Source organism: Myiozetetes cayanensis, unplaced genomic scaffold, assembly GCF_022539395.1.
Source record: "Myiozetetes cayanensis isolate MyiCay16 unplaced genomic scaffold, myiCay2020 scf12, whole genome shotgun sequence".
Classification (NCBI taxonomy): Eukaryota; Metazoa; Chordata; class Aves; order Passeriformes; family Tyrannidae; genus Myiozetetes; species Myiozetetes cayanensis.
Genome location: NW_026086826.1, coordinates 6383280 through 6402549, shown reverse-complemented (window position 1 = coordinate 6402549; position 19270 = coordinate 6383280). Strand labels below are relative to the sequence as shown.

The 19270-nt window shown below is 46.5% G+C and overlaps 1 protein-coding gene across 1 annotated transcript in view; it reads left to right on the top strand.

Moving 5' to 3' along the window:
* LOC126635772 (BEN domain-containing protein 5) overlaps nucleotides 1-18349 on the top strand; it is an 892379-nt gene extending 874030 nt beyond the window's left edge. The window contains exons 12-13 of the mRNA XM_050307295.1: nucleotides 3181-3277; nucleotides 15724-18349. Of these exons, the coding sequence (XP_050163252.1) occupies nucleotides 3181-3277; nucleotides 15724-15847 (221 nt within the window). The 3' untranslated portion in view covers nucleotides 15848-18349. The remainder of the gene's footprint in view (nucleotides 1-3180; nucleotides 3278-15723) is intronic.
* The last annotated feature ends 921 nt before the right edge of the window (nucleotides 18350-19270 follow it).

Genomic DNA, 19270 nt, shown 5'->3' with positions numbered 1-19270 from the left:
ACCAACCAAACCACCCAGTAAAAGTTGGGTTCTGGTTGCAGTTGCTGTTATTTGCGTGCTCAGGATACACTGTAAGCCAAAGTGGAGTTTGGGTCTTCCATGCACCTGAGATAAATGCAACTGTTATTGCTTTAATTTGCTTTTCTCCATTGGTCCTGCACACATGTGCTGCAGGCGCTTGCTGAGTGAATCATGCCAGCCCTCGCCCAGGCTGGACAGTCACAGGGAGAGACTGACACTGCTGCTTCTGGTTTTATGTATCAGATGCCTGATTTCCATGACAGAAACTGCTCATCCTTTGCGAGAGCGACAGGCGGAGCAGGCGGGGTAGGAGAGACCAGCATTAGAACATGCACATTTTTTATCCCATGCTGGTTTGAGTCTCTTTCCATCAATGCTGGCCACAAGTCATTCCCATTTTGTGACTTTCTGGTGGCTGCACGTGGCACAGGTTTGCATGTCCAGTTTCTTCAGACTTTGAATCCATCTGTGCATCCATGCTCTGCAAAATGCCCTTACCTTTCTTGACAAAGCAAACAAGTCTCTGTGTGGGCTGCAAAGTATGTTCAGAACCGTATAAAAATGGAGTGAAGTGGCCTTAGAGACCCTTCTACACTTTTTTACCCAAACTCCACACAGGACCAGTTAGACCTAAACCATTTATGTCTGTGGGGTTTAACCTGTTCTTGAAGACCTCTGGTCTGGAGATTTCCAGATGTTCTAGTGGTTAGCTGTCCTTAGCTTTAGAAAGCTGTTCCCAAGACCTGAGCTCAGCAGTGGAACTGGATTCCTGCAAGTCAGGGTTAAGACAGAGTTGTAAGGCAGGAGCTTGTGGATCCACTTCCTCGGCTGCACCCACTCTCATCTAAGGACTTCCTCCCCCAGGACAGCAGGTCAGGTGTTTCTCACTGTGCAAACACAAGCAGCGTAGACAGGCAAAGAAAAGGGCAGCAGGGCCATTTCTGCCAGAGGAGTTTTCTGAGACTGGCACTGACAAAATGTCCTAGAGACTTTACTGAGTCCAATTACCACTTTATGTCTTTAAAGTGGCAAATAAATGAAAGAAACTGCAAGATCAAGCCACGTTAGTCTTCTCAATCCCTTAAGTGTCTGACAACCCTCTCCCCTTCTTTCTCGCTTCCTCAGACTACTCTGAACTCCTAACCTTCGCCACCGCTTTGAGTTCACATCCGCGGAAACCAGGCTACCCCCAGCCACCCCCAAATTCCGGTAACAATCACAAAACACTTCCGAAGCAACACTGCCCTCCTTCGAATCGATAAAGTTTAAGCTGTCTCCAACTTGCTGAAGTCTCCTGCACGTACGGTTGGTCTCGCCCGCCGGCGCTGGCTGCAGGGGAGCTCGCTGGGCACGGCCACAGCCAGGGAACAGCCGGTGCTGATTCACACAACCAGCTCTCCCTGTCCACGCAGACAACAGCCGGGAACACCAGCTGTTCAGGCTGTGCTGCGCTGTTGGGCTGAAGGATGTAGATGCCCGCAGCACATATGGTATTAGGATCGCAGTGAGCGTTATCAGGACAGACCCCGAAACAGAAGGGACAGATCCGTGTAACCGTCCCCAGGCACAGCAGTGGGAACTGCAAAAGTGGGACAAGATCACCGAGGGGAGAAGCAGTGTCAGGAGTCACCCATCCTCAGCCACTAGAACTGGCCCTCACTGCAGCATTAGCAGAGCTGCTGGCTGGCTTTTTTGCAGAAGTAGAGCTAAAGACTGTCATGTCAGTTCGACCTTCCTTATAAATAAATAAATAAATAAATGATAAGGAGAGATCTCACAGCGATGCCTGAACCTGATGTCTCATGCTCACTTGTTTTGATGTGTCTAATGTAAGTGGGCGGGTAATAAAAGCTTCATTTAGAAGCCAGAGTCTTCACAGGCGCTGCTGGAAGCCCCTGGGACACTGCACTTCTGGAATTTTCCCCTAATGGAAACATCAGCAGATAACTATTGATAAAGCAGAACATGCACACACGCACACAAAACAACCCAGCAATGGTTTATTTTCCTGGACTGCTGGGTGTGGATTGCAAAGGTCTCTTTAGATTCCCCAGGTTATGTTCCTGCCTCAGCTGCTGCATCAGCGCTGCTGAGATGCCCACCACGGTGACCATTTGGGACAGTGCCCTGAAGATGTGTGGGGTTATTGTAGCACAGGTAGGCATCTGTTCCAAACAGGCAAATAAAGGAGTTTTCAGCCTCCATAATCCAGCTGTGGATAATGGCATCCTCTCCATATCTCTCACCCTGTAGGTGATAAGGAGATGCTGCTCTGTAACAGGCAGACTTAGTGCTGGCATTTCGCACAAGCAGCACATTCACCCTACGTACATGTTGTTTAGGATATTATTTTTCAGTGCATTCACAGGTTATTCAGCTTCTTTTTAGGCAATTGAGTCTTCAGGAAGGTCTGACTACTGTACCTGTGAGGTCTCTGTGGCAGCTCGGGTGTGCACCACTTGGCTGATGCTGGGCTCGGGGTTAGCTGAAGGAGAAATCGTGTCTGGTGAGGAGACAAGACACTGGAGTTACTGCTGAACTCCTTAAGGTAACCTACTGTCCTTCCAGTTCAGTGCTAAAATCACCATTTCAGGTCCTGAATACAACACAGGTAAAGAACAGCATGTTGTCCCTGGACAGTGTAGGGGTCAGAGCCAAAGGCTGGGGAGGGGGCTACAGCTTTAATCCCAATCTTCAGCAGACTGGTCCATGGCTGGTTCGTACCATGATATAGCTGACCTCGTTTCTTGGATACAAGCACAGAAATACTGCCTGTATCCAAGCATTTATAGGCAATTATTTTCCCTGAATGTGGAAATTGGAGGGCCCCTTTTGTCTAATGCATTATTTCATGAGAACCACAGGGATCTGCAACCAGGCGTGGGGGGAAAAGGGAGTTTGTTTCCTCCTGTCTGTGGTTTTATGCAGCATCTGCCTGTGAAAACAAGAAGCAAACAAGATGACCCCCACCTTATCTGCTTGCATAAGTCATTTTGCCTGAAGCTTGAGCACTGTGGGATGGTTAATGTAAAACTTGCTCTTGCATTAAATAGCAATAATTTACCTTTAGATGCTGCTTTTATTATTATTATTATTATTATTGTTATTATTATTTTTTTTAATGATTAAAAAAAATGTTCCTTAATTAAGAACTCCCAGATATGAAGCTTGGAAGAAATGTGGCCAGGACATTCTTGGATTACTACAGGCTGAACTCCTTGGTGGAGAGACCACTAGGAACTACTCCTAAAACTCGGTAGGTCAGAAAGCAATTTCTCTTGCTTTAGCAGGGCTGCTTTTTTAATACCTCTCATGACTAAACTTCAGTTCTACTGCATTACGGCTTTATAATAAGCGTGCTAGTCCAACTGTGCTTATTTTATTGAAATTCCATTTGGAAATAAAGCATTTATGTTGAGGAAAGATACCTGGTTTATGTCTGAAAAAGTATTCAGAGGATTTTGGAGATATCGATATCTTTCCTGAATTCTGTCTACTATACACCAATCTCACACCAGTATCTTTAATGGACTTACCCTTCATTTATCTCCTGAGAGTGAATCAGACCCACTTTATTTTGCAAAGTTTTAATTCTGGAAGTGAAAACTTTTTCAGTGCTTCAAGAAATTACTGGCAAGCTTGTGCTAAAGGCAGAGTTCTCCATCTCCCCTTGGACCTGCTGCAGGGCTGGTATCCAGGTAGCAGGTTCCTTCTGCCAGTCCAGCTGGGACATTTTACCTGGGGATCCCCTCTCGCTGTAAGTCCTCACTCTGGTTTTACAACCAGCTCAGTGGATGTTAATCCAAAAGGAAGTAGGATGTGAAGTGAGGCACTGGTGAGCAATCACAAAGGCATGGAATGCCTGAGCTTGACTCCCTGAAGCACTGCTGGCCCGTGTCTGGTGTTGGCCAACTGAGTCCTTTCGGTGTCCCTTAGCTTATGTGAGGAGCAGGGTGATACCACTGAACTGTTTGTTGAGAACCATCATTCCTTGAACTGGAAAAGCTGTGTAGAAGCATGAAGAGAGAAGCAGAGCAGGAACCAGAGCACCTGTTTCATGGGCAACACAATTTTCAGAATTTGCCTCTGTTCTAAGAAAGCAGCAATAATGCCCCCAAACTCAAAATTTTCGGTAAAATGCATTTGGGTCAATTGCAATGTTTCATTTGGGTTTCAACTCTTAACAGCGCAACCAAATACAATTTATTTTTTGCAATGGAAAAGGCAATTCCAAATTGGCAAGAGAGGCAGCTGAGCCTTGAGATTCACTCCCTCTTTCTCCCCACTTTTTTCCTCCCTTAAAAATGTAGCTGTTGGAACAGTTACTTGTTTGCAAAGGAAGACTTTCCTACTGAAGATTTTCTAGTGATGCCATAAGATGGATGTTACAAATATCAGCCCAGACCAGAGAGCAATTGCTGGAGCTCCTTCTGCAGCCTTTAAAAATCCTCTCATTGCAGCCATTCTGGCAGCTCCTTGTATATATGGTCAGAGCCAGGCTGCCTGCATTAGGTGCTTAAACACCCTGCTTTGAGCCCATCTCCCTTTTCTGTTTGTGATCTTGACACCACAGTTTAGGCTGGCTCAAGGAGGATTGTCAGCACTGCAGTTCTGAATGCTCTTATCTGCAGAGACCTGCAGGGATAGCAGAGAAAAGCATCCAGCATCTTCCTCTCCTCCGGAAATTGAATGTATCATTTCTCTCAGACTCCCAAGGGCCACAGCCTCCAAGGCTAAAAACCCACAACTATTACTGAACCTAATTACCACCTGATAGCAAAGTGCTTTGCCGTAGCATCATTCAGTTACCTCATCAAAAGGAATGTTTGTTTACTTTCTTCATTTTAAATTAAAGAACCACTGACAGTGGTAACTGAAGCATTTTAATCTCATCAAATATCCATGTCCATCTCTATAGAGACGGCCACGCCAGCAGAGAAAGATACACATCTACAGTCGGGTTGCACAGAGCAAATTTTTCTTATTCCCCCACCAGAGCCTAATGGGGTGAGAGATCTTTTGTTTGGGGAGTGCTACCTCACAGTAAAATCCTAAATAAGGTAAATTTTCAGCCCAATGCCAACAGATATTTAAGGAATAGATTTTTAAAGATTCATGTTGTTAATTTCCTGATGGCTTTCAAATACCAGCTTTTCCCTGCAAGTAGATAAATGCCCTCTAATTGTATCCTGGGCTTTGTCACCTGACATTTGATCAGAGCCTGTGTGTGTGTATATATATATATATATATATAAAATGTGCATCATTGAAATGAAATTGTTCTTTGAAGCTGTTAACTGCAAAGCCCTCCAAAAGGAAATCTTGCAAACTGCTGGGAAACAGAAGGGAGATTGCTGTGGCTTTAAATACGCCTTGGCTAGGCAGTGGCACTAGGAAAGGACTGGAATATGTAAAATGATACTAAATATCTGTGTAATCAGGACTAATTATATGGCACGGTTATTAGCTTGAAACAGGACATGTTGTGCCCACAGTTTATGAAAATATATTAAAACATTACCAGATTCCACATACTCATTGAAAGAAAGCTGCAGAGTTAATAAACGTGTAAGGGACAACTAATTGGCTGCTTTGTCCTAGCCTACTACAGGCAGAACAATTTCTGTTTGAGGGAATTAGTGCAGCCAAAATGTGTTATAATGATAGGCCTGGAAATAGCAACAACCTGCAACACTTGCAGAGCACATCTGACAGAAAGATCTTAACAAAGGAAATGTTTGTGTTGGAATCACCATGTTTCAGAGAAGGAAATTTAGGCACAGAAAGGAGCTGGACCTCAGAGGCAGAAATAGGGCTGGTACCCAAATTCAGGCACCTTTCAAGAGTTTTGTCCAGGCAGTCAGACATCAGCCATCTTACAGTATAGGCAATGCAGGCAGTTCAGTGGGAACTCAATTAGGATCATCTGGAGCAAGAGGCAAGAACTGATGCAGCAGCTCTGGTTACAGAACCAAGACTGAGGCTGGAGGTAAGGTACCCTCTGCTGTCCCAATTGCTTCTGCAGCTTACTTCAAGAAGTCAAGAGCAATAGCTATATCTGTATGTTGTCATTCTGTGTATAATGTGCTTATGTGCCTGTAAGTGAATCCAACTGGTTGGCTGGACCTATGGTTAAATTCCACCAGCTCTTGCCTACAGAAGCCCTTGGGTCAAGTGCCACCTGTAGATAAACATATCACAGAATCATAGGCTGGTTTGGGTTGGAAAGAACCTTAAAGATCATCCATTTCCAACCCCACTTCTATGGACAGGGACACCTTCTGCTAGATCAGGTTGCTCAGAGCACCATCCAAGACTGGACTTGAGCGCTTCCAGGGATGGGGCATCCACAACATCTCTGGGCAACCTGTTCCAGTGATGGAGCCTTCAGTTCCTTGCTATGGAACTGTGGCCACTGCCCTCCCAGAAGTCAGGCTCCCCCGACTTCCTGAGAGGCTTCCATGAATGTGATGTTTGGGCTGGAGCCCTCAAGTCTTTGCTGAGCCTTCTGGGCATAGGTCAGGGCAGTTGGGGTGCTGTGTTTTATCCTTAAGTAGGTGGTTGCTAGAAAATAACGCTGAACCTGTCATTGTGGTGATAATCCCTGAAGGGTTGGGGTGATTTCTGGGGCTCCTAACTCTGCTCTGGACAACCCTGTTCTCTCCCAGTGTGTCCTCACCAGTGAGAGGGGGTGGTCACAGTTGTAGACAACTGCAGACAACAAGTTTAGAACCTTCCGCTCCCTCTGTATCCAAAGGAGCCTTTGGGCAAATCTCAAGTTCCCAAATAGCTCAGATCCCTGAAAAGACCTTTGGCCTGTGCACTGATTTTGTAGAGAGGTCAGACATGAAAATTAAATGCTTCAAGGGTGTTCTTTTTAGCACTGTCTTTACATCTTAGAGAGTTCTCTATTTTATGGTTATTCTGCCTTGCACCCTCCCTCCCACCACAGCTCATCCAGTCCTTCCCAGAACCCTTCAGCCCCTTCCCCTTCAGCTTCCTCCAGCATTCCCCCCAGTTTCCCTTGTGGGAGCAAGCTTGGTGACCACACAGGGTTTCCCACAGCCTGCAAGGGGAGGTTAGGACGTGTTTTAAACAGCAACCCCAGTGTGTCCTGCAGTCCTCATTGCAGGGAGACCCTGTGATCCCAAACAAACACCCAGTTCAGAAAGATAATGTCCCCTGTTATCAGCGTGCTAAGCAATTATTATCCTGAAGGTGATGTGTCTGCGGCAAGATAGGAAAGCGTCAATGACTCAGCTGGGGAGGGCAGGAAGGTTAGAATATTTTCCTGTGTGAGCTAATGAATTAAAAGCCTTGCTGAAAATGCTGGATGTTCTCTGGCATGACAAGCCAGCAGGCCCATGAATTTCTAGCAGGGTAAGAGAGAGCTCTGTGTTGCCTACAGAAGCTGCTGGAGAAGAGAGCGCTGCCACTTAGACGTGCTTGAGAGAGGCTCAGGAGAGCCTGTCCTGGACACAAAGGGTGGGTTAAGTGGGCACAGAGCAGGAGAGCCCAGTGCAGAAAGGGGCTGTCAGGCAGCAATGAAGGTTCACGCCCTTCTTCTCCTCTTGATGCTGTCCTTTTCTAAGCTGTTTGGTGATCAGCGAGTTCTGCTCCCAGTGCACTCACTGGAAACCATTTGAGTGGGCTCCCTCTGATGCTGGCAGTGGCACAGGGAGCTCTTACTGAGTCTCTGTCCTGCCCTCTCCTCTTTCTACCTGTGCCAAAGGAAAGGTTAAGATTGCTTGGGTTGAAAGTGAGAAACGTCCTCTGCTGAAATTGTTAGTAAAAGGTGAAAAATCTGTAAGACATTCAGAGAAAGCAGAGTACAGATCTTACAGAGAAAGGCTAAGATAAGAAAACATTTTTTTTTTCTGAAAAATTCACAAATTCAAGTCACTTTGAATGGACTGAAGTCCATCCCTTTGCCCATATCAGCGTTGCTCTGCTCCTTGGCTCACTGTGCAGCACAGCTCCAGCACAGCATCAGCAAAGGAGCTCTCGCCTCTTTAAACCACTGACTTTTTTTTCTCTGAGAGCCATCAGTTCCCTATTTCTCATATTCTGAACACACTGAAGTGCTGAGTCTGCAAACAGCTCTGGCTGAGGTTAGGGAAGCTGGGATTTGAACAGACACCATGTGGGTACTCTGAAAAATCCCACCTGGGCCTCGCTGGTGGAGCACTCTGCAGCTCATGCCTGCCCCATATTTTCCAGTTGGTAAAACCCAGGTGCTCTGCTCACAGGAGTGTTGGAAAAGAAATGCCTTCCTGTGTGGGAAGCTCACACTTGCTGCACTGATTCACTTGAGAGAAAAGGCCAGGAGAAGATGAATAATTCTAGGAGCAGGGATTTGACGGCATGCGGCAAATAATGCCTGGGGCCACACACTGAAAGAAAAAAAGGACAGAACAAAATATTGACTGGCCCTTCATTAATTGCCGTCTGTCCATCGTGCCCTGAATAAAGCAGCAGCCTCGTTCAAGAAAAAGTAGACTGTGATGAGGTAATTAAAGACCCCATCAGAAGGCATATCCGCCAGGAACTTGAATTAAAATTGCTCTGACAGCCTTTATTCTGGCAATTCCTCCTTTTGCCGCTTGACTTTGCAGCCCTAATGATGATGTATGAGCGCACAGCTGCGTATCCAACAGGCTGGATAGGCCCACAGGACCATCCCATCCTCCTCAGAGCCGATGGGCACCGTCTTCTGCATCACGTTGGGTGGAGCTGGGGAGTCCTTCTGTGTGTGGGCACAGGCTGATTAAAGGCAGGTCCTTCTGCCAGGACAACTCTGCCTTTCAAGTTTTGAGCCCCATCTCGATGCTAAACATCTTTGTCCAGAGGTTGTGTGTCTTATGGGCTCCGGCTGATACCATCCCAGGGATGTGCTGCTCTCTGGCACGCGCTGTAAGTGAGTCCCTCTGCCCCACTGGGTCTGGGGTGTTCTTCCCAGTTCACCTCTTCCCTGTGTTTCAGAAAGACTCCTCTCTACACTGCTAATCTCCGCCTTCATGGTTTTTTGAGGTTTCACCTACACCTGGTAGCGCTTTCTTTGACCTGGTCACGACTGATGTGGGATCTGGGAGTGCATCCACCTCTCTGCTTTATAGAGATGGTTTCTTGTCATTCCTGAGGAGCTCTGTTTGCTGCTATTCTCGGCTCACTTCTCTCAAATCATTGTCTTGTTGTCTTTTCCCACACCATTTTCAGTGGCTAAGAGGAGAGCAGAGTGCAATAAACAAGAAAACCTGTTCTAGACCAAATTTGAAAGGTCAGCAAAATGCCTTGCAGTTTGTAGGGGAAGGAAGTGGAATGAGGGCAAAAAAAAAAACATTCCCCATCGCCATCCCAGCTTCCTTGGTGGGAGGATTGCAACCTGTCTCAGGGATTCTACCAGGACCTGGTCCATGGGTGCCCTATAGCTCTGTATCACTTTCGTAGGGACAAGTGGGACTCTCTTACCTGGCTCCCTACATGTTCAAACAGTGCAAAGCTCATAGGAGTGTCTAAAAATACTCATTGCTTTATCATCTCATGTTGGTCTGTAGATTTTTCCTTAAAAGGAAAATTAAAAAAAACAAAACAAACAAAAAAAACCTCAAACCCAAAACAATCAAACAAACAAAAAGCCCATCCCATCCAACAACAAAACACAAAAACCAACCAACCAGAAAAAAATTTAAAAAAACCCAAACCAACCAAAAAAAGCACCACAAAACTGCTGAAGATTTAAACATCTTCAATCTGATTTCCATGCCTGTAAATTGTATTTGTAATGGGAACCCTGCTAAGGTTTAAGAGCAAATTATGTTTTGCCTCAAAATTATTTTTTTTTTATTTTTTCCCTTTCTTTATTGGTAAATATAATCTGTCAGCTCACTCCCACACACGTCTGCATGTTTTATGCAACTCTTGGTACTTGTATCTGTCGTTGAAGAACACCTTCCAGGTTTTGAACGGTGACACATTTGCGTGGGTTCAGTGAAAAGGATTCATTTATGGAGTTTAGGGAGATGTGCAGTGCTTGGCCAGCTCCCAGCAGAGGCCTCACCAAAATTCCTCATTACAGCAATTAGCTTCTCAAACACTTGGGAAACAGAATGCCAGCTGCAGGGATTTTACCCTGGATTTAAGCATATGCAAACACCCAAATACACGTCCAGCTTGGTCCTGCTTTCAGAGGGTGTGTCAAAATACTTAAGGACAGGGAGCCAGTCTGCCTGACGGGTGGCCTAGCAGGAGAAAATAATCTTCATTACTGCATAAAGTAGATTGGGTCCATGTTAACAATCCCTTTCAAAATGAAGGTGCTGTCAGCTGTTTTAATTTAATTTACTCCACCTTAATTTACTTTTTGGAAATGAGCTAAATGAGTAAATTGAATTATGGCTACTTTAACTCTGAAGGAGCATATCCACATAGGACCTTGCTGTGGTTTCACTAATCAGCTTTGCATTTATACCCTAAATGTACTTGGATTAGCTCTCACAGGCATCCTCACAAAGGTACGCTTGCAGATACCCACCTGCTTTCCTTTTCCTTCCCTGGTCTTGTTGCTCTGAGGAAGCCAGGGCTCAGTAAGCAGATTTACTTCATGCATCACTCTGGTACAGGTTTTTCCTGTATTACTAAAGAGCAGGACAGAACACTCTGCTCTGAAAGCAGAGACAGGGACTTATGTGCAGGGCAGGTCAACATAGGTAATGTCTGATACACACAGCACGTGAATCCCAGTGTGGTATTGCTACCTTGAACAAGCTCAAGAGACTGTCATTTTCTGCTACATCTCCTCAGGTAAGTGCAATCCATTATTCTCCTGCTGCTCCTTAGGAAATGGGAGGAGGCAAGACAAAGCCTATGCCCATCCTCTCTGCATCTTCCTGCTCCAGGGTCAGCAAAGATACACAAGGGTTGCTGCGTGTGAGCCACGTGCATTGATTGTAATTGTGGCCACTTCTCCTTCACTCGTGTGATAGTGTGGCTCCAGTCACAAGCCAATTATCCCTGCCTCTGTCTCCTGGATGAAGCAGGTGTGTCCCACTGCACTGAGCTGGGGAGGGAGGCTAGGAACTGAGCAGTGGATGGCAAGTAACAGATTACCTTCTGTGTTGGAGGGAGAGACATCTGCACACTCTCCTGGGGAGCAGGCTCTGGTATCTGCCTTCTCTATTAGCAGCACGGACCAGACGCTGCATTGGGAAAGGCAAAGCCACGGGATATGGACCTGATGAGATTTCCAGGTAGTGCTGGGATTCTCCACACACCACATTAGTGGGGTTTGTAAGGCCCAGAAGTCACAATCTGCTGTAATGGATGGGTGGTCACCTGGCAAGCATGACTGTATGCTCACTTACTGGAAATAGGTGGTGGTGACCGCTAGAAAAAAAAAAAACCAAGACCTTTGCTCTAACATTTCAAATTTTTTTTATTGCTTCTAATTGGCCTTGCTTTGGAGCATGCACATTATCTAACTGCCAGGGCACTGGCTGTCATTATCTGCTGGGTCATTTGGTTTGTGTTCTTTTACGATTGAAACTTGTCAGGCACTCCCAGAAAATACTGCGCTCCCCTTGCAGTGTCAAACATGGCACTGGTTAATTGTGCATCCCTGAGAGTGAAGCATTGGAAGTGATCAGGCACTGATTGTTTAGTGCCATGGACGCAGTGGAAACGTGTCTCCTCAGGATGGAGGGGAAAGTGTAAAAATTAGATCAGCAGCAACACGACAGCAGCCACATTTCTTAGTTTCAGGGATCAGAGGTTACCCATTTTCCAGCCTTGATGACTCATTTTCGATCCCACTCACATGGCTCAAATAACTTAATTTTCTCCTTTCTCTGCAACAGTTTAAACACCAAGACTCTTCTATTTTTACTTTCTTTAATACACCACCTGCAAAGTCGCTAACTCAAATCTCCCCACCTCACCTTGCTTCACCAGATGGAAACAAAAGTGAAAAAATGTGCATGTGAAAATGCCTAAAATGCCACAGTGGCACAAGTGTGCCTGTGGTGGTGGCTCTGTGAAGCTCAGCTAATTCAAAACATCAGCCCAGTTTGTATGTCTGCTGACTCATTTTAAAGCCTTTAAGATTTCCTACCAATTAGAAATCCAGGTACAGTTGTTTTGGATGTGATCATGTACACTGCATTCAGAGCAGATGTCTATAGGGCTTGTCCTGCTGCTGATGGACTGGGAGAGCTCTCCCAGCCACAGGCAGCAATAGCAATGTCCCCATTTTGCAGAGTGTAAAATAGAGCATCTCTGGGAACACCAAGCTGCTAGACCTCACTGTGAATTATGCATCTGCTGTATTTAGATAGAAGCAATTTTCCCGTGGAAATCAGAGGTTGGCATTTTTTCCCATGGGGTTCTGTAACTCAAAATTGTGTTGAGATCAAGCATGTAGCGGAGGTTTTTTTAGCGGTAAAGGTGAACGTATTCACATTATTCAAGTGGTGATTTTTTGGATGTACAATTAGTCAAGTGAGAGATGTGGTATAAATTTGATATTGTAATTGCTATGCCTCTGAGATTTCAATTTGCAAAACAGTTTGCATGGCTGTAAGATTAACTGTTGTCTGTGCGATGAACATGTAGCAGGGCTGTGGTTTGATTGTGACTGTCTCTCACCTGGCTGTAGGTCCCCAAAAAAACACTTTGTCACAAGTACCTGATGTGAACAGAGTGGTTGACACTCATGATCCTTCAGTTCAGTGGATGCCTGGATGGCTACAAAAACACCAGTGTCTAAAAATCCCACCTGTAAGTGCTGTTGGTATGGCAAGATTTCCTTTTCTGTGTTAGTCAAATCATGAAAAAGGAAGGAGGTTTAAGACCCATTTTTATCCTCTTTACATATTTTGTGTTATATAATGTCCTTCACTTGTGCAGAGGAGAATGGGAATGACATTCAGCAGTGTTGTTCCAGTGGACTGGACCAGTGGGTGCAGAGAAATGGGGCTGGTACGGAAGCACCGGCACAGCCCAGCCAGGAACTGAGCCCTGCCTGCCTGTCCGGCACTGGCTGTGCCCTGGGAGCAGGCAGGCAGGCTGTCAGCAGTGACATGGGCAGTGCTGATGCAGCCCCAGGGCAAGGAATGGACTGGCTGGCTGGCTGGCTTTCTGATGTTTTGCTTGATTCTCCCTTTGGTCCACAGCTGCTGCTGTGTTTGGGTCTCCGGTGTTGTCTAGGAACATGTCAATGTAATTATACACACAATCAGAGAAACTGCTTGTTCTCACTTCACTCTGCCTTTCAGGTCTCCCTTCCAGGGCTCTAATTTATTTATTTTTGTCTCAGTGTTTCTCCTCAAAATACCACTGTGCCTTAGGTTCGTGACTGTGCTGTGGAGATGCAGTAGATGCTGAACAGGAGGCAGCTGTGACAGTGGTAAGGAAGGGAGGGCTGGTGGAGGCAAAGCCCTCTAAGCCCTGAGTGCCCCATCAGCCCCTGCATTATTTAAATTCTTTTTAAATGTATATTAAAATCTTCTGCAACTAAAAGCAGAAGCACTGACAAACACGTGCCTGTGTGGTGGGGAAGGCAGGTTTCTCTGTGTCACAACAGCCAGAAGTTTTAGAGGGGCCCAATTCCTTGGGATGAGTCAGGGTGGAGGGACCAAGAGACCTGGGTTTTCATCTCTGCTCTTTTCGGTTCTTCCCAGGTTTGCTGCATGGCCTTCACTTTTGGTAACATGGCTGTGTGACAGACAGGTCCTCTGCTTCCCAGTGTTTGAGTCTCAGTGTGATTTGGTACAGCACCAACACCAGCCTTCCTGAGGTCTGCAGCTGCCAGGGAGAGTAAAGATAACTGGTCTTCAAGGGAGCAGACTGAGAGCTCAAAGAGTAGATCAGGCGCACGTAGAGGACCTTCTCATCTGTATCCTGCCATAGCAGCAGGGGGGTGAATGAACAAAACTGGCAGGGCCTGGCAGGTGTTGGAGGGGCCAAGAGCTGTCTGAGGGGGTATCCCGAAGGTTCACTGGAGCCCATTGGCTGGTGTGAGCAAGGCTGACAGCATGGTTTGATTACCTTCCCTGGGGAGGGAGTGGATAGTCAGGTTTTGTGCTTTTACAAAGGAGAAACTATTGAGGTATATCTTATGGGGATCGTGATGACTGCTCAGAGCTGGTGCTGCTTTGGGGTGCGTCTGCAGGGACCCCACTCTCCCCACTGGCAGTCCACAGACAGGGTTATAGGGCTGCCTTGCTGTCAGCGGGCAGCCAAAGCTGCTTCGCTCTGGCTTCTGGTCCCAGTGTTTGTCTCAGAGGCACCTTTTCAGTCCCAGTGAGACCTGACAGTGCTGGCAGGGGGCTGTGAAGTGAAGCTTTCCAATCTCGGATATCCTGGTGCTAGCTGAGCCACCCTGAGCGAGGCACGGTGCTGCAGGACCCACACCCTTTGCCCTTCAGCCTCTCATCAAAGCAAAGGCTCTGGGTACAATGGGGTGAGTTGTGACCCCTTTTCCCCTGGCCTGGCTCTGCCCAGACAGACAGCCCAGGGCTGAGGCTGTCAGGTCACTTGTGCCCACCTTGCTGTGACCAGGGTGTCAGGACCTGGAGGGCGGAGAGGCAACGAGAGTGCTGGGCTGTGAGATGGAGGATTTTAATTAAGGCTTCTAAGCAAAGAAGCTTTATAAGTAAATAGAATAGAAATGTTACAGAATTAACTGATAATAGATATTTACTTTTCCTTAAAGTAGCAAATGTTCATCATGCACACTGTAAACACACACCCAGGAATGCTTTGTCTGGGAAACACACAGTTAGACTTATCAGGAGCCAAAGGTTTTCAAAGCAGGTCTTTCCCCCAGACAAGCTGTGGGAAGCTGGGGAGCTGGTTCTGTGGTGCTGGGTTTTAAGGAGATCAGTTCTTACCCTGTGAACTCCTGGGGCATCACGCTTTATTTAGCATAACCCTGCTTTTTTGGAGGCCATTAGTAAAACTCCCACTGCTCTGCTAGGGCTGCAGCCCAAGAGGTGTACTGGAAGCACCACACTCCAATTAATAGTGACAACTGAAGTTTGGCATGACTGCTAGATAATTGGAGTTAACGGGCATGATGAAATAGCAGTGTCATGCTGAGCTCTTTGAAGGCCCTGGTCTGGGTGCTGGAAGCACTGGCATCATGTGTTGGGTGTTCCCCGGCCACGCAGTGGGAGTCTGTCACCAAAGAGTCTGACCCAGCTGTGAACACCCCTGGCAGTGGGGCAATCCAGTGGTGAGCAGATGCGTGAACCCAGCTGCCCTGTGAATGGTACGTGCCCCAGAGGGAAATGGTGATAGGAGGGCTGTTAATGAGCAGAAATGAAGTGAAACATTTCAGGCGCACGGCAGCCACAGTGAGGAGTGTCGTGAAAGAGTGGATGCACCACCACAAGGAGAAAACAGTGGTAAGTGCCTCACCCAACGGGGAAGCAGTGGGGCCCTTCTCTTGGAGAGCTCAGAGCTAGTACAAAGCCCTTGAAGCCTCCTGGAAGGACTAACCCTGCTCTGGCCAGAGGATGATGGGACCAGCTGGTCTTTAACCACCTCTAATTTGTGTTGAGCTGCCAAAGCCTTCCTTGCAGATGCACTTCACTGTGAGACTTCCCACATGGCTTCTCCTCAGAGCGCACCCCACACACACACGGGCCTGCTGCTGCAACACCGCAGCGTCTGACAATGCCTGTCCTCTCTCTCTTCCTTTGGCAGGAAGGACAAACTGCTGCACTTTAAATGCACTGCCCAGCGGGGCCCAGCGAACAGCCATGCTGGCAGCAAGCCAGAGAAGAGGAGCCAGGCACATCTGAAGGACCAGTCTCCCTCCACACGATGAGAGGAGAGAAGAGGAGAGCAGGGCTGCAGGGCAAGGCGGAGGAGCACGTCGCAGTCTGGAATCGATGATGTTTCTCTTTTTTTTTTTTTTTCTCCCAGACAAGTATTTCTAAGATAACAAATAGTCCAAGGAGAGAAGGGGAAGAGAGAAATTAGCTAGAAATTTTACTATTGATTCTTTTTTATTTATAGATGGTGAATCAATTTCAGGTTTTTTCGGAGTTTTTTTGGCCTTTTTTTTTTTTTTTAATCTGTGGAGGGAAAAAAAGAGTGAACTAATAGCTTTACAGAAATCATTTGCGGTGGTTGAAAAGCTATTTGTTAAAATGAGAAAGCCTCCCCTTCCACCGGCAGTCCCCTTCTCTGTCTTTAAAGGGGTAATCCATACAATGAGCTAAGGAGGGAGTCCTGGATCCCCTGCTGCACCATGTGATGTCTCCCCTTTTAGTGTCAGGCTTGGAAGCTCTTATGCCGATTGCATGTGCTAGTCCTGTTAGCTTGCATTAAGAGAGCCTGATAAATAGCTTCTGGGAGCCAGGCAGGTGCTCCTCAGTGTGCCGTTTATCATCCGCTGCATGGTTAGGTTTTTTGCTCTTTATCAGATCATTTGAGGAGAGGGGTCATATGAGAAATGTTCCTGTCAGGCTGCCAGCATGAAACTTAATGCAAGACCTGTCTAACAGGTGGGAACGTGGTCCTCAAGCAAAAAATGGCTGGGGTCTAGAAAGACTGGACTTCCCAACAGATGTATGACTGAGGCAGCATGAGCTAGGGGTAGTGCTGAAAGGGGTGAACAAACAGTCTTGTGCCACTACTGCAAGAAATCCCAAGTAGAACCTCAGCACCTTTACATTACGTGGACAGCATGTGAAATCTCTGCTCAAAGCCACAATCCCTGGACAGTCTTATATCCTGCGTTGTGTGACTATCTGAAACCTCTGCCAGTGATTCTCAGACTGGAGACCAATAGAGGGTGATGCTGAGGAGAGTCCGAGTGTCTCCCAGGGGATGGGAAGGGAGAAGGCACTTAGACGTGCCTCTTCTCAAGCCATCAGAAGCCTTGGGAAGCAGCTTCTCTTTACTGTCTTCTGCTTAGGAGTTGGGCTGCAATGATGGCTTGAGAGAGAGAAGGTGCCAAGACTCAGCAGATAAGAAAGGGAAAGGATGAACCAGACTGAGAGTGAAGAATGATGTGTGAAACAAGACTAAATAAGTTCCTCTTGGTGGGGGGTAGCACTGAAGAAGTACTAGCCCCAGACACTGTTAATTAGTAAAAGCTGGGTTGGTTGTTCCTCTTCTCTTTCCCAGGATAAATGTCATGATCTAAGAACAGAGTCAGGCTCAGCAGGGTCCTTGCACTGGCCTGTGTGGGAGAAGAATGAATCCTGGGGATAAATGGAAAGGTATGATAAAAACTGGGAACTATAGGCTAAAATAGATCTTTGGGGTAGCTTAAATTTACTGTTCCTGGCGAGAGAACTCCCTGATTCTTCAGCAATGGAGACCTGGCTGCAAGGCCTGAGCGTGACCAGTGCTGAACCAAGGTGTGATCCTAGGAAGAGCTGAAAACAGCTTGGCTTGCGTTCATACTTCCTTCCTCTTTAACAATCTCAGTGGATAGAAGGGAGTTTTCTATAAGGTCCTCGAGCTTCCTTCCATACAAGTAAACACAAAGCAAGCAGGATCAAGGCTGAGGTCTGTATTCTGTGTCTCACATAGGACCTCACACACACTTCTGGAGCCTCCCAGTGGGCCTCCTGGAAGCCACTGGCACATGGTTTCCATCCAGTTTGTATTACTGCAGCCAGAAAAGAGTGAGCAGGTACAAATTAGGACAAAAACTTGGCTTTGCATGCCTCTGCAAGCAGACAAGCTACTCAGGATCTGCCAAAACTCCAGCTGAATGTATCTGTGCATTAGCCACCCATTAGCTGGGCTTTCCTTAGTCAGTTAATTGCTCTCTGACCAGGGGAACTCTGTTGAAAAACAAGAAGGAGCTATCCCACTGGAAAGAAAATTATTTAAAACACCAAGCAAAAACTGATACTGTCAGTATTTCAAGGTGAGGGGGTTAAACTGTGTACGTTTTTAGGGAGACTAAAATGCCTTTATATGATGGATTCTAAGGCATCCAAAAGGCACAATGCTGGCTCCCTGTCTCCAAAAGCAGCGTAATGAATAGCAGTGACAGTGTGATAATTAAAATGACCTCTTGGAGATATGGATTAGAAGGTAGGCAGAGGAGGGATAAGTTCTCCTTTGAATTAATCTAGTGCTAATTTATGACTATCGTTGGGTTTTATAGGGTTTTAGTGGAAGACTTTCAAAGTTGGTTTACTGGGGTGAAAATGTTCCTTCTGCATATTCACTGGAAAAACACTTGCAGAATTCCCCATTATTTATTTTTGAATGTTTCTGTATACACATAGATATATATAATGAGAGAGTTTCAGTATTTGCTTAGCTGCTAAAAAGTCTACTCTAGAAATATGAATAAAGTGATAAAAGCAGCTGTGGAATGAGTGTGCTGTTTCATTTTCATTCCTTCCTCCTCAGAGGCTCCCAGATCACTTCAAAACCAAGACATGGACAGGTGGATTCTGGGAAGCTCCCTCTACCTAACTTGTAAAATTTGGGCTTTTAAGTTTAGATTTAATAACTGGATCTTCCTGGAAGTCACTGTCTCTGCTTCTTACTTGTTTTCTGCCACTTTTATCTGCCCCACAGCCTGAAATGTATAGGTGATGATGCTTCCTTTCTGCTCAGACATCCCAAACTTTTAGTTGGATAGACTGAACAGATTGGAGATGGTTACCCATATGGGAAATGATGACATACCATTTGTCAACTTGCAGGCTGCTAACCTTCCTCCCATCCTCTCCACCTGCCTAGCAATGCCATAACATCCAACATAAGGTTATCTGCCAAAGCATCTGCCTTTCTCTTCAGTCAGGCAGCACACCCATTCTGGAACCCATCTTTGCACATCATGATCAAACCCTTTGCTCTTACCTCCCATTTCATTCCTCTTTCAGGTTGTCTCCAGCACCTTCTGGTCCAGCCCCTACCCAATTTTTCCACACTGAGATCCCAATCACATCTTTCCTGAGCCCCATCGGCAGAGCTGACACTACAGTACTTTCTTCAGAAACCTGCCTCTGCTTTCAGGGTTCACTTAATAAACTGTGTTTCTTGAAAGCTCTCCCTGACCAGCTGGGAATGGAAGCCTGAGCCTTTCACTGTGGGGTCTTTGCCTCATGAGGGTTCACACTTTGGCATGGCAGAGTGTGCATGATGTGCACAACACATTTTTTGGGGGGACAGTAGCATGGGAGCTGAAAATAGAAGGCCTCCTGTTCCCAGTCTCCAGTCCACTTTCGTTCCTCATGAGTGCTGATGTTCTCTACCTGAGCAGGCAGATCCT